Source organism: Mus pahari, chromosome 3, assembly GCF_900095145.1.
Source record: "Mus pahari chromosome 3, PAHARI_EIJ_v1.1, whole genome shotgun sequence".
In the NCBI taxonomy this organism is placed as follows: domain Eukaryota; kingdom Metazoa; phylum Chordata; class Mammalia; order Rodentia; family Muridae; genus Mus; species Mus pahari.
In genome coordinates this window covers 163,045,315-163,058,416 of record NC_034592.1, presented here as the reverse complement: position 1 = coordinate 163,058,416, position 13,102 = coordinate 163,045,315, and the positions used below count along the sequence as shown (strand labels likewise).

Sequence of the window (13,102 nt, the reverse complement as noted above, 5' to 3'; positions counted from 1 at the left end):
AAGGAACATTGGATGGGGGTGATGGTAAAGCTGGGGTTTCTCCATTTGACCATGAAACCACCAATCTGGGAAAGAGCCTGAGAAGTTGCTTGTGCAATCTCCTTATCATCCAGCAGGTGGCAGTGTGGCACTGTAAAACTCTGTCTCTCTTTGTAGCTAGCCTATTGCAAGTTGGTTTGTGGTTTGTTTGGTTTGTTAGTTTTGACAGGATCTCATATGTATCTCTGAATGTCCTGAAACCCACTATGGAGACGAGGGTGGCCTTGAACTTAGAGATCCACCTGCGTCTGTTTCACAAGTGCTGGGTTTAAAGGCAAGTGCTACCATGCCCAGCCATCTTGCCTATTAGAAACAGGTGGCTGGTTACCATGCCTGTCCCCAACCTAATCCTTCAGAGCTGTGATGGATGCAACTAAATGTTTTCAATTAAGTGAACATCTCCATTTCTTTTTCATCTCTGTGATAAACACTCTGGCAGAAAGCAACTTACGGAAGGATGGGTTTTAGTTCATGGTTCAAGGTAGAGTCCATCGTGTGTGAAAATCGAGGTGGCAGGAGCTTGAAGCAGATGACCACACCATATGCACAGCCAGAATAGGAGAGCAATTGATGCTTATATCGCTCTCTTCATTTCACACAGGCCAGGATCCCACCCAGGGCACAGTGGACCAGCCTTCTCAGCTCTACCATCACGTCCAAGATGTCTCCTACAGAAATATTCAGTTATACCTCCCAGGCGTTATAGATTCTGTCGAACAGACAACAACTAACATTAATCTTCTAACTGGAGGGCATCTGCTCTCCTGGCTGGGCAGTTTAGAAAGCTCAGAGTCTATGCCTCATAGACCCAGGTCGTAGCTTTAATGCAAGTCAATGGCAGTCATTGTTAAAGCGAACCCACCACATCCATGGCTGTGGCCTAGACTTTAGTGTACCCCGCTGACACCCGACTCATAACATTTCCACTTTCTCACAGTATCCACTCCACATCACCCAAGAGCCTCCCATTCAGCATGACCACAGAGGTCATCCTCTGTCCACAGGCTGAGACCTGGATCCATGCTAACAGTACACTCTTCCTAGCCTCTCACACTGCTTTGGCCAGGCTCTGGAAGCTCTACTGGACTGAAGCAGACAAGGGCAAGTTTGTCCTCTCCTTTCCATCTGTGCAGATGCTGCCACGGGGGCAGCTTCAAAAACACTCTCCCGGGGTGTCACCCTGGAGGCTAACCTCCCTGTCATCCAAGGAGACAGACTCCCGTGAACAGCTTCAGGGACTTGTGCTATTGGTGTGTGCCTCTCCATCTCTGCACCCCAATGGCCCCCACGACTCCTCCTGTAGGTCTTGTCCCTTCCGTTTGCCTGAAGTGATCCACAGCCTCATGATCGCAGTGGGGTCTCCACCAACTCCCACCCATACCACCATCAGCCCAGGGACAAGTACTTGGAAAAGGACTCCCAGAGACATCTCATCCTTTGGGCCAGGATGTCCTTCTAGGTGATACCTGTCCTCCACAGTGTAGCTGGCCATATGGTGAACTAGTTCTGGGCAGTCAAGAAGCTGTTGTCGGGCTGGTAAGATGGCTCAGCAGGTAAGAGCACCCAACTGCTCTTCCAAAGGTGCAGAGTTCAAATCCCAGCAACCACATGGTGGCTCACAACCATCCTTAACAAGATCTGTCGCCCTCTTCTGGAGTGTCTGAAGACAGCTACAGTGTACTTACATATGATAAATAAATAAATCTTTAAAAAAAAAGAAGCTGTTGTCTGGTTTCTTTCTTCTCCAGACCCAGAGCAAAGTCTGATGTTCCTTAAGCACATATGTGTTTCTATCTGTGTTCTTGCATACTGGTAATGACATAGAGCCCCTGAAACCTTCCAGAAAACACATGGTCACCCACTCACTTTACAAATGTGCCTCCGGCATCTATGCACTCTTAGAAAGTGCCCAACAATTGAATAATTTCTCTTCCTGGTGAAACAGAGTTGGAAGCCAGGGTGACCCCATCTCTTACCATATTGAAGAGAATAGACCTCTTGCTGAAACCACAGAGCCCTAGTACACACCTTGGGAGGCTTCGCGAAAAACACCAAGCCCCTCAGCAGCCTTCATGTTTGGGGCTTTAGTTGACAAATACGAAGGGCCAGCCTGCAGCCTGCAGCCCGCAGCTCCTCGTGTTCTTAGACGAGGGAGCCTTCAGCACTAGGTGGTACCAGAAACTCAACCCGTTCTGCCTTTCCTAACCTCAGAGAGTTTGAGTCTCCAATAGGGCAGGGACTTTGGCTCCGCGGCTCCCACACCAAGAAAGATGAGCCAGACCCTAGCACAGCCCCTGCTCCTGAGAGTGTAACAACATAGGAACTATTCAGGACCAGCATGGGAAGCACCAGGATCTAGATTATCTGTTGTGTGGGGAGGGGTCTGGGCTGAGACCGAAGCCCGAGCAGTTGAAGTCAGCCCCAGTTCCTCACTTACAAGAAGGAACCTGGACGCTTCTACAGCGACCTCTGCTCGGCCCTCACTCCCCAGCCAAAACTGAGAAAATCCATCGTACTCTTCCCCCCAGGACAAGACTGGGAATCCTTCATCTCAGAAGTCGAGGGAAACTTCTGTGTGTCCTAAGCAAAAGGTTTCATCCCAAAAGCGGGAGCCACACTGGAATACACCTGTCAGGAGAATTTCGTGTTGAGGCGACAGACAGAAGGGACGAGGACCTGACGCCTACAGGAAGATAATATAGGTCAACTCGCAAGGATACAGAGACCTGGAGGAGAACCCGGCTGGGAGCTCCCGCTCAGCGCTCAGCTCCTGCGGGTGGGGACTCAGAACAAGGCAAGACCGAAGCCAGTACCCGGGACTGGAGCTTTGGGAAGGTGACCCCGTAGGAAACAAGAGAAGGCAGTTGAGGCGCCAAGAAGCAGGCAAAGCGCCCTCAGGTCCCGCGGCTCCCATCTTCGGGCCTGTGGGTCCGCATAGAGGGTGGAGCGGGGCTGGGAAGATGCCGGCAGCAGGTCCCCTCTGATTGGACGGCGTGAAGTCCCAACGGGAGCCTCAGCAGCTTAAAAAACGAAGCCAATACGAGTGGGAGGTAGAGAGGCCCTGGCCGGCCACGCGCCTTGGTGAGGAGGCGCAGGAGGGGTGGCCGGCCGGAGTGGCCACGCACAGGCCCGGGGACTGACAGACAGCTGGACAGGTGGACGCGCCCGCAGGGCAGGAAGCCATACTGCCCTACCGGACTCCAGGGGTCATGGCCGAGCTCAAGTCGCTGTCGGGGGACTCGTACCTGGCGCTGAGCCACAGCTACTCGGCGACCGGCCACGCCTACGCTGCAGCGCGCGGACCGGAGACGACACGCGGCTTCGGTGCATCGGGTCCGGGTGGGGACCTTCCCGCGGCTCCTGCTTCCCGTGTCCCCGCCGCGACAGTCGAGAGCAGCGGCGAACAGAGCGGCGACGAGGACGAAGCCTTCGAAAGGCGGCGGCGGCGGCGAGGGTCCGGGGTTGCCGTTGACGCACGGCGGCGGCCCCGGGAGCAGCGCTCGCTGAGGCTCAGCATCAACGCGCGCGAGCGGCGACGCATGCACGACTTGAACGACGCGCTGGACGGGCTGCGCGCTGTCATCCCCTACGCGCACAGCCCGTCGGTGCGCAAGCTCTCCAAGATAGCCACACTTCTGCTGGCCAAAAACTACATCCTCATGCAGGCGCAGGCCCTGGAGGAGATGCGGCGCTTGGTGGCATACCTCAACCAAGGCCAGGGCCTCGCGGCGCCGGTGGCCGCCGCGCCTCTGACGCCTTTTGGCCAGGCAGCGATTTACCCGTTCTCAGCGGGCGCCGCGCTCGGGCCCTGCCCAGACAAGTGTGCCACCTTCTCAGGATCGCCCTCGGTGCTTTGCAAACACTGCGGCGAGAAGCCCTGAGGGCCCCGATCTCCTCTACAGCCGCCTTTCTATTTAGACTGTCCCCTGTCCTCGCTGGCGAGACCCTATGAGAAAGCCCAGGACTCCGCTTACAGAACTGTTGGGTGCAGAAAAAGTCCGTCCTGGCAGAGCCAGAGACTTGGCGCTGTACTCTAGACCCTGCCGCATCCACTGAGCTATCTCAGCTAAAAGAAAGCTACGGGAGGGAACAGTTAGTGGCTGGTCCCACATCTGACAGGTGACTCTGCCCAAGGCTCAGGAGCGCAGGCACAGAGCATCGCGCTTGACCACATCCTAGCATTGGATGCGGGACTCTGCCCCAGTCCCTTCTAAGCCAACTTGCAGGGCCTTGCTCCACAGACCTGTTCCTCAGGACGGGTGTGGCCCCTCACCTCCAGCCTCTGTGTGCTCCAAGACTCCAGACCGTGGTTCTTTGGAGAGGACTTGGAGGCAGACTCAGGAAAAACCCAGGAGGTGAGCTTTACAACATTTTCCAAGTCTGAGCTTGTTCTATTAACATTCTTGCCTGCCCAGAGGCTCAGGAAATTCAAGCCGGCCTCAAGTCTGTAGAAACCTCTCTAAATAAACCTGGAGCGCCACCGCCGGCCTCCTGTGGGCTGAGCTGGGCGTCACTTCGTTCTTCTAGTCCCAAGGGGACTGGTGGAGCCCTCACAACCTGCTCAGGGCTACTTGACTCTGCAGGGCCGAGGAGTCTAGTCTAGCTCCAGGACCAACCAAGCCTCCTCTGCGCCAGTTCGGGAACTTCTGGAGGAAGCCGGGCTACCGGTGAGTACCCGGTGAGGCGCTGGACTGAATGGGAAGTAGTTGCTTCCAAAATCGGACCACAGCCCAGAATCCTGCCTCTGTACCTAGTCCGAGCCTTAGCCCGCGCGCCCCAGATGTTGCCTGGTTTTCCTCTGTGGCCATCAGCAGCTTCCACCTCCATTTGCCCAGTTTTCTTGGCTTTCATTGATGCAAAACAAATCGGGAGAAGGCCACTGCTCAGCAAAGCGCCTGTCTACAGCGCTTAACTTGAATTAATGCATTGGAAAAGGCCCTTTTGTATTTGCAAAATGACGTGTGTGGTTAACTCTTATTCATAAAGACGTATGCTTAATACCGGTTTCTGCTAATTTCTATTTTTTTTTTTATTTCTTAAATGTCTTTCCCCTCCCTTAAAACAATCTATTTTGCACATTTCAAAACAGACTGTTTGTTTTTCAGGTTCACTTAAGATGAACAGGGAAAACTGGAAACTCAAGTGTTGTTAGCTCTAGGGTCATTACCCACAATTATTTTTTAAAGTCTTTTATTTATATTTAGAACAGGGATAGTGTGCAGAATAAAGTACTTAAAACTTATTTTATAAAAAAAGAATATGATTAAAATTTAATATCAAATTAAGTGTACATCTATGACTTGATTCATAATTTCAATCTTCGGACAGTGATACTGGTTTGGAATCCTTCTTCTAGGGCCCCAGGAAATGTCTAAGATTTTAAAATGGATCCATACGCCATTAAGAGATACATGAGTTCATACAAAAATGTGTAGGAGTGTTGGGTGGAGACACACCGGTTAGGAGATGGAGACAAGAGGATGGGGATTCTGAGAGCAGCAGGGGGCGGGGAGGGGCCCTCTCAGGAAAAGAAAAGGATTAACTTTGAAATAAAAGGGGGATGGAAAAAAACCTTTCACTAGAATGAAAGCAATTTTTAAAGAGCTGGGTGTGGTTCATGCCCCAGCCTCAACACTGGACCTGGAAATGGGAGAATGGTTTCAATTTCAGATCAACCTGAACCAGATTAAGTCTAAACAAAACAATAACAGCACCCCCCAAAAAAACCAAAATAACTCCTTTACTATTTTACTAATAAAAATATCTCTGGTTAGTAAACTTAAATAAAAGTTCAAATTAAATAAGAACGTTTTGAAACTGCAAGCTGTTCTCTAAAACATCAGCAAAAAACGGTTAACTTGGATGAGGGAGCAACGTGAGGTTTTCCAAGGCAAAATTAACAAAGCGTTCTGGGCTTGCACAGCAAGTCTCCCATTCTGAGGCCACGCCCCACTGTCTCTGTGCTGGACAGCGGAATTTCAGCCAGCATGGGTGCCTGATGTAAGTGCGGCTCTTGTGAAGCAGCTCATGGGGGCTCTAGTTGGTTTCTCCCCCTGGGAGTAGAGGGTTAAGCTCCTGTGGGTGAGAATCACTGTGAGTCTTTGGGGGAAGTGCTTCATTTACAGCTGGGACTTGAACTAGCTGTTTCTTCTCCTCCTCCTCTTCCTCCTCCTCTTCCTCCTCCTCCTCTTCCTCCTCCTCCTCCCCTACCTCCTCTTCTTCTTCCTCCTCCTCCCCTACCTCTTCCTCCTCCTTCCCTACCTCCTCCTCCTTTTCTCTTCCTCCTCCTCCTCCTTCCCTTCTTCCTCTTCCTCCTCTTCCTCCTCCTCCCTCTTCTGAATTCATTGGCTAGTTTTTTGGGGGTTGGGGGTTGGGGGGAAGGGATTTGGCTTTGACTCTGTTTTGTTTTTTAGGAAAGTAAGTAGAGTTATAGTAAAGTGTCCCCAGGTCTGAGCTCTTCCCACCAGCGTGCTCCACACAGGGAACATGGGTGGTGTGTGTGAAGCTTACATTTTTCTAGTGGGCTGCATAAAAACAGTGAACAAAAATGGTGACATCATTTTTATTGGCAGTTTATGTCTCCACACGCCACCAGGACAGCCTTCAAGTTGCCATCTTGCTCCCAGAGCCCACTTCTGTTCCAGCTTGCCACATTTCCAGGGCTCATGGCCACAGCAGCCTTGGCACAGCTCCACGCTGTGAATATATAGAGCATGGAGATGTCTTTCCTTCCTTTCATTGTCTAATAATTACCAGGAAATGCCACCGATTTGGGGAGCAGACTCTAGAGCCATGCAAATAGACAATGCTTTATCCCTTTTCTCTTTCAACGAGTGAGTCTCCCTCTAAGATGCTAGGGCTGGGCCAATAAGGAGAAGAACCCTGTTAGCTGTCTGTCAAGAGAAGGGATAGACGATGTCCACTGAGTCTCTGGCCCCATATTCTCCTGCTTCACACTGACTGACCACACCCAAACCAGGGGAAACCGCCATCAAACAAAGCAAGAAGCTGGTGACAACCCTAGGTCCCTCCTTCCTGGGGAGAGTTAGCTTGAATCAGTGTTGCCCTCCTCTGCTGAACACATGCATGAAGTCCTCAGCCTTGCTGGCTGCTAGATGAGCAACTAAAGATGCTGATTTGGTCTAGGCTGAGAAGGTCCTGATGAAGTCTAGCTTACAGGACTGGCATGAGCCAGGGGCTCTGTAGGAATCTAGCCAGGACCTATGCCATCTCCACTCACTAACTGTCATATCCATTCCTGGATGCCTGTTACTGGCCTGCTACTTGCCTGGGCTTCCAGTTTGCTACACAGGTCAGAAGACTTAAAAGGTGACTTAATTTAAGGGTCAGGAAACTCACCTTCATATTGCCTCCTTTCTTAAAAACACACAGACCAATCTCTCCTTCAGTTTCCACACTTTGTAGCTCCTATAACTGAAACACTGCAAAGCTACACATTGCCAAACTATTTGCTAAGGGTTCTCCTATCCACACCTTGGGTTTGTGACATGCAGTTCCTACAAAACTCAAGATTCTGCATACCCAAAGGCATTTGTTTCTCTTGAGTTAAGAAATATACTGGCCTGAAACATATACTCACACGTGCATGCACACATGCACACACACATACCTGCACACACATACACACACGCCCCACAGAGCCAGGCTATAGGGGTATCCAACAACTCCAAATGCTACTGGAAGCCCAACTCCAGCCCCAGGAAAGTAGAGGTGCCCAAGGCGCCCCCTTCCAGCCCCTCCAACCTTCTACAACTCTCCTGGCTCTCCTATGCTCTCTTTCCACACAGATTGGCCTCTAGATGTTTCTTTTTGGTAACTTCATCTCAAAGTTGAACTTACACCAACATTCGTGCAGATTAACCCAATCAGTGGGGAACCAAGTAAAAGTGTCTAGCAGCCCAGAGGAAAAGGGTAACAGGAGAGACTTTTACATATATTTTTAAAAAAATATTTGGGAATTTCACAAGAAGAGACTTATAAAAAATACATACTTTATCTTTAATTATGTGTATCTGTGGGGGGGGGGTGTGCACACAAGTGCAGATGCCCTCAGAGACCAGAGGTATTGGATCCTTCGGGAGGTAAATTTCCATGTAGTTGTAAGCTGCCTGCTATGGACTCTGGGAACTAAACTTAGGTCCTCTGGAAGAGCAGCCAGTATCCTTAACCTTTAAGCCATCTCTCCAGCCTCAAGGGGTACTTTTAGAAAACATTTTTTAGTTTTCAGCAGACGACTTTCAATGAGTCAGTTCTTTCCTTCTACCATATGGGCCCAGGGTCAAACTCAAGCCATCACCTTGGTAGCAGGTGACTTTGCTGCTAAGTCATCATGCTAGCCCAAGAGGCACTTCTTCACAAAGGACAAGCACTATTTTTCTAAAAGAGAATAAGAAATAAAAAACCTGTCATCTCATCCCCAAAGCCACTTGGGCCACACCGTCTGTTCTGCCAAAGGAAAGAATCCGGAGCGCAATTGCTGAGCGGACGCTCCTAAAGCCCGGGTTAATCCGGTAGAGAATGATGACAGCAATTTTATAATGTAAATTTGTTTGTGATCTGTTTTTAGTCTTTATTCCCTTCTGAAAGGGATAGAGATAGAGGGATTTGCAGTGTATTAAACCATTTCTCTAACAATTGCCTCTTTGTAACCAGCCGCTGTGTCCCAACACCCCAACAAAAAGTCTGTTCTGGAAAATTGGAAATTTATGACATGAATGCAAACTCGCCCCCAGAGAACAAATGTTGCCATGAGCACAGAGAGGTTCAAAGAGTAGCCACCCGATCCTCAAAGCTGTCACTGTCCCTATAGTAAAAGTGACTCAGGTTGGTGCTTTGCCAGCCTGGAGTGCCCCAGGGGTATTATGTTATGTAGAAAAGCTGTTTTTGAGTGGCTACCAGAAAGGAAGGGGATAGTTGTGGGGTTCACATGTGGAAGGGGGTCTCTGAGCATGCCAGCATTGCCCTGTGTCACTATTTCTCTTCTCCAAGATTATACCTTTGTATACTTTTGAGGCTCAAGTAGGCAGAGTCTGCATTTTGGGGAGGCACTGTTATCACAACGCATTGTTGAGCTGGGTGGGGCCCTGTGTGTGGCCTCTGTACATCAAGACTCCCACCCCACCATGGGCTACTATCCTTAGTTAAGGTTTCTATTGTCGGGAAGAGACACCGTGACCACAGCAATTCTTATAAAAGGAAAGCATTTCATTGAGGCTGTCTTACAGTTTCAGAGGTTTGTTTCATTATCTTCCTGGCAGGAAGCATGGGGGCATGCAGGTAGGCATGGTGCTGGAGAAGGAGCTGAGAGCTCCACATCTGGATCCACAGGCAGCAGGAAGAGAATGCCACAGCGGGCCTGGCCTGAGCATGAGGCCTCAAAGCCCACCCTGAGTGACACACTTCCTCCAACAAGCTAGACCCACTCCTCCTAAGATTGCCACTACTAAAGCTGAGCATTCAAACACTTGAGGCAGGTGACAGTCCCCGAGACACAGAGGATTATGGGAGCCTGGGAGAGGAGTAGAACAGAGCCCTAGACCCAGACATTTATCAGGCTAAAGAGCGAATAATGTCCATTGGTGGAGCCTAGGGTCACAGAGTCAACCTCAAACCACCACAGCTGCTAATGTGGGGCTCAGAATAATAGCACATCAGACAGCATCAACCTCATGCATCTTTCTGGCCAGTTTCTACCTCTTGAGCCTCACCTTGTCCAAAGCAATGGATCCACAATTGCCACCCTCCCAAGGCCTCTGATTAAGCCTGACATGAGGCTAGTCTCTCTTGTTCCACAAAAACACTTTTACTGTCCTAAAGAGGGCTTGCCCAATGAAGATGTTTGGTCAAATGCTAAGACACACATGAGATGTACGGTGTTCTTGGTAGCTAGCCACAAGACATCTGACGGGATATATTGTTGAAGCCGTCATCTGCTGCCAGCACAGACTTGCATTATCCGCAGCTGCGCCCAACTCTATCAGCGCTTCCTGTTTCCTGAATTCTTGTAGTACTGATGTTCTAAAACCTCTGGAAGCAAATGGTCTCTGTGCTTCACACACAGGAAAAATTCCATTTTGTACAGCCCCAGCAGACCTTGAAGCAACAAGTGGATCCCAGTCTGTCTTGGCCTGTACTGTGGTGCCATGGTCTGATGAGGGTCAGAGTCAGCCCCAGAGGAGCTCTGCATGACCTGCCTGTCTGATTGGCATGGTGTGGGGGGGAAACCAGGACTCCAAAGTCCACACACCCTGTAGCTATTCTTTGTGTAGACCAGGGGGACGCTATCTACAAGATGCACACTCAATGTTTACCATATCCAAGTGCGAACAGCATGAGTGTCAGAAACGTGCAAATGCACTTTCCATGAGCCAGTTAGCGTCAAGGGTTGTTGGGGTAAGTACATGCCTCGGGTGGCCTCTGGACAGTTGTCCCCACCAGTGTGCCTTCACACGCTGTGTGGAGGATGCTAGAACATCAGCACTTCCAAATGAGACAATGTTAACTCGGAGCTTTCCAGTCTGTTCTTCCACCTTGGTGACTTGGGACCAGAGCGAAGAAAAACATCACCCAGAATGGACAAAATCTTCGTTCAAAGCAGAGTCCTGTCCACGCCCATTCCCAGGAACTGTGAGGACTCACCACTCAAGCTTCCTCTCTGAACCTCACCACCACCAGCTGCAGCCAGTTTGGGAAAAAGCATGGGTCCTGCCAACATCCACGCCTCTATGTAGGTAGCCTTTTCCCCTAACCATAAAAAAGGAGCTTTACACGTGCATTTTGGGTTTTCATACCCTGTTTACTGCCCACAGATGCCACGCTGATGGATCCAGCTTTGGAAAGGCCTGGTTGCTCTGGACAAGAAACCCTGATTGGTAAAGAACAACTGACCAGCTGTCCCCAGTCCTGTCTGGGGTCATGTGAGCCTCCAGTGAGCTGAGACTGGAGCATATGGATTCTGAACACTACTGAATGTATATATGTAAAGCATATACATGTGCCTATGCTATGTGTGAACATGATGCACTAACGTGTTTCACGTGTTTGGGTTGTGACAGCACATGTATTGTGTTCCGTGCATTCCTGTGTGTTGTGACATACCTGTGTGTGTGTGTGTGTGTGTGTGTGTGTGTGTGTGTGTGTATGTGTGTGTGTGTGCTTGTGCAGATATACACAACTTTTTCCCCCATCGAGGCTTCTGAGTTCTAGGTGCCAGTCTTGAAGTAGAACATTTCCAGCTCTGCAGGATCACCTTCAGATCTCATCTGGCTCTGAGACCCCTGGTTATCCAGTTGTTCAAAGGGCAGAAGGGGACCTTTCTGTGAAGGCCATGTGTGGCCAGGTAGCTTTTGGTTTGGAAGGATGTGGTACCTGCTCATCGCATTGGTGGGAATACTTTCAGCACTAAAGGGGACAGGGACACAGCACATAATATCTAATTGGAAAATGGCTATGCTGACAAATGACAGGGACAGACAGACTCCAAGGATACCGACCTCCTTAGGAAACCTCATTGTAGCTTGTGGTCCTCTGAACACACCCACAAAATGAACAGGCTCACAAAGAGGATGTTGGCTTTTCAACTGCCCCTACCCTGCACTTCTACCAACCAAACATGTGAACTAAAAGTCCACCCCCACCCCCACCCAGCACTGGAAGCTCTGTTCTCAGACACTGTCCCCAGAGACCAGGCTTGAGATAGGCATTCGGACCTCCCCTTAGTCCCATCTGGGCTCTCACCCTCTGTGGAGTGACAGTGAGAAGGCCTCTGTGCTGAGGGTGAGTGGGGTGAGTCCTTGCAGGCACACACTCAGGCTCATTCATTGTCCAAGCACCTGAGAGTCCTGTGGCTTCTGATAAGACTTCAGTGACATACCCAGGACCTGGACTCTCACTAAAAGAATACTTGTGGCCAGTGAACAAAAGGGTGTTGTTCTAAAAGGCCGGAAGGTAGAAGGAGGCATGGTTGCTCTTCCGAGTAGATCAGCCTCTGTAATATGACACTTTCCCTTTTCTTTCTCTAAATTGATTTATTTTATGCCTATGGGTATTTTGACAAATGATATCAGAAGAGGGTGTCATAACCTCTGGAGCTGGAGGAACATTCATTTGTGAGCTGAGACTCAGATCTGGGTCCTCTGAAAGAGTAGCAAGTGTTCTTTTCCTTTTTTATCATGGTAAAATATACATAACAAATATTACTTAAACCTTTTTTGTGCCGTATTAGGGATAAACCTGGGTCCTGTGCATGCTAAATGAGCATTCTGTCACTGAGCTACACCCCAGCCCAATTTTAATCACTTTTAGGTGTCTCATCCAACATTAAAGATGTTCACAACATCAGTCAAAACCCATCTATCTCCAAAACATTTACACAGCTCACAAATTTATTCTTAAGCCACAGTTATTGTCTTAGTTATGGTTTCTACTGCGGTGAAGAGACACCATGACCACAGCGACTCTTATATAGGAAAACATTTAATTGGGGCTGACTTACAGTTCAGAGGTTTATTCATTATCATCATGGTGGGAAGCTTAGCTTAGTAGCACGCAGGCAGACATGGTGCTGGAGAGGTAGCTGAGATTTCTACATCTTGATCTGCAGGCAGTTGGAAGAGACAGTGAGCCACTGGGCCTGCCTTGAGCATGTGAGACCTCAAAACCTAGTCCCAGTGATATATTTATTTCAACAAAGCAGTTGTTGAACTCCTAACAGTACCACTCCCCATGGACCTATGGGGGCCAATTTTCAAACCACCACAATTACTGAAGTATTATGCCTATAGAATAAAATGTCCCTGGGTTGGAGAGATGGCTCAGCAGTTAAGAGCACTGACTCCTCTTGCACAGGTCCTGAGATCAATCCCCAGCAACCACATGGTGACTCACAAACATCGGTAATGAGATCTGATGCCCTCTTCTGGTGTGTCTTTAGATAGCATCTTAAGGAAAAACAAGAAGAAGAAGAAGAAGAAGAAGAAGAAGAAGAAGAAGAAGAAGAAGAAGAAGAAGAAGAAGAAGAAGAAGAAGAGGAGGAGGAGGAGGA

General features: G+C 49.5%; 1 protein-coding gene across 1 annotated transcript; it reads left to right on the top strand.

The window, feature by feature from the left end:
* Window positions 1-3,097: 3,097 nt before the first annotated feature.
* Bhlhe23 (basic helix-loop-helix family member e23) lies at window positions 3,098-5,581 on the top strand. Its single transcript, XM_021194827.1, has one exon. It carries the CDS (start codon window positions 3,249-3,251, stop codon window positions 3,918-3,920), a length of 672 nt encoding a protein of 223 aa, XP_021050486.1. The 5' UTR covers window positions 3,098-3,248; the 3' UTR covers window positions 3,921-5,581.
* Window positions 5,582-13,102: the final 7,521 nt, after the last annotated feature.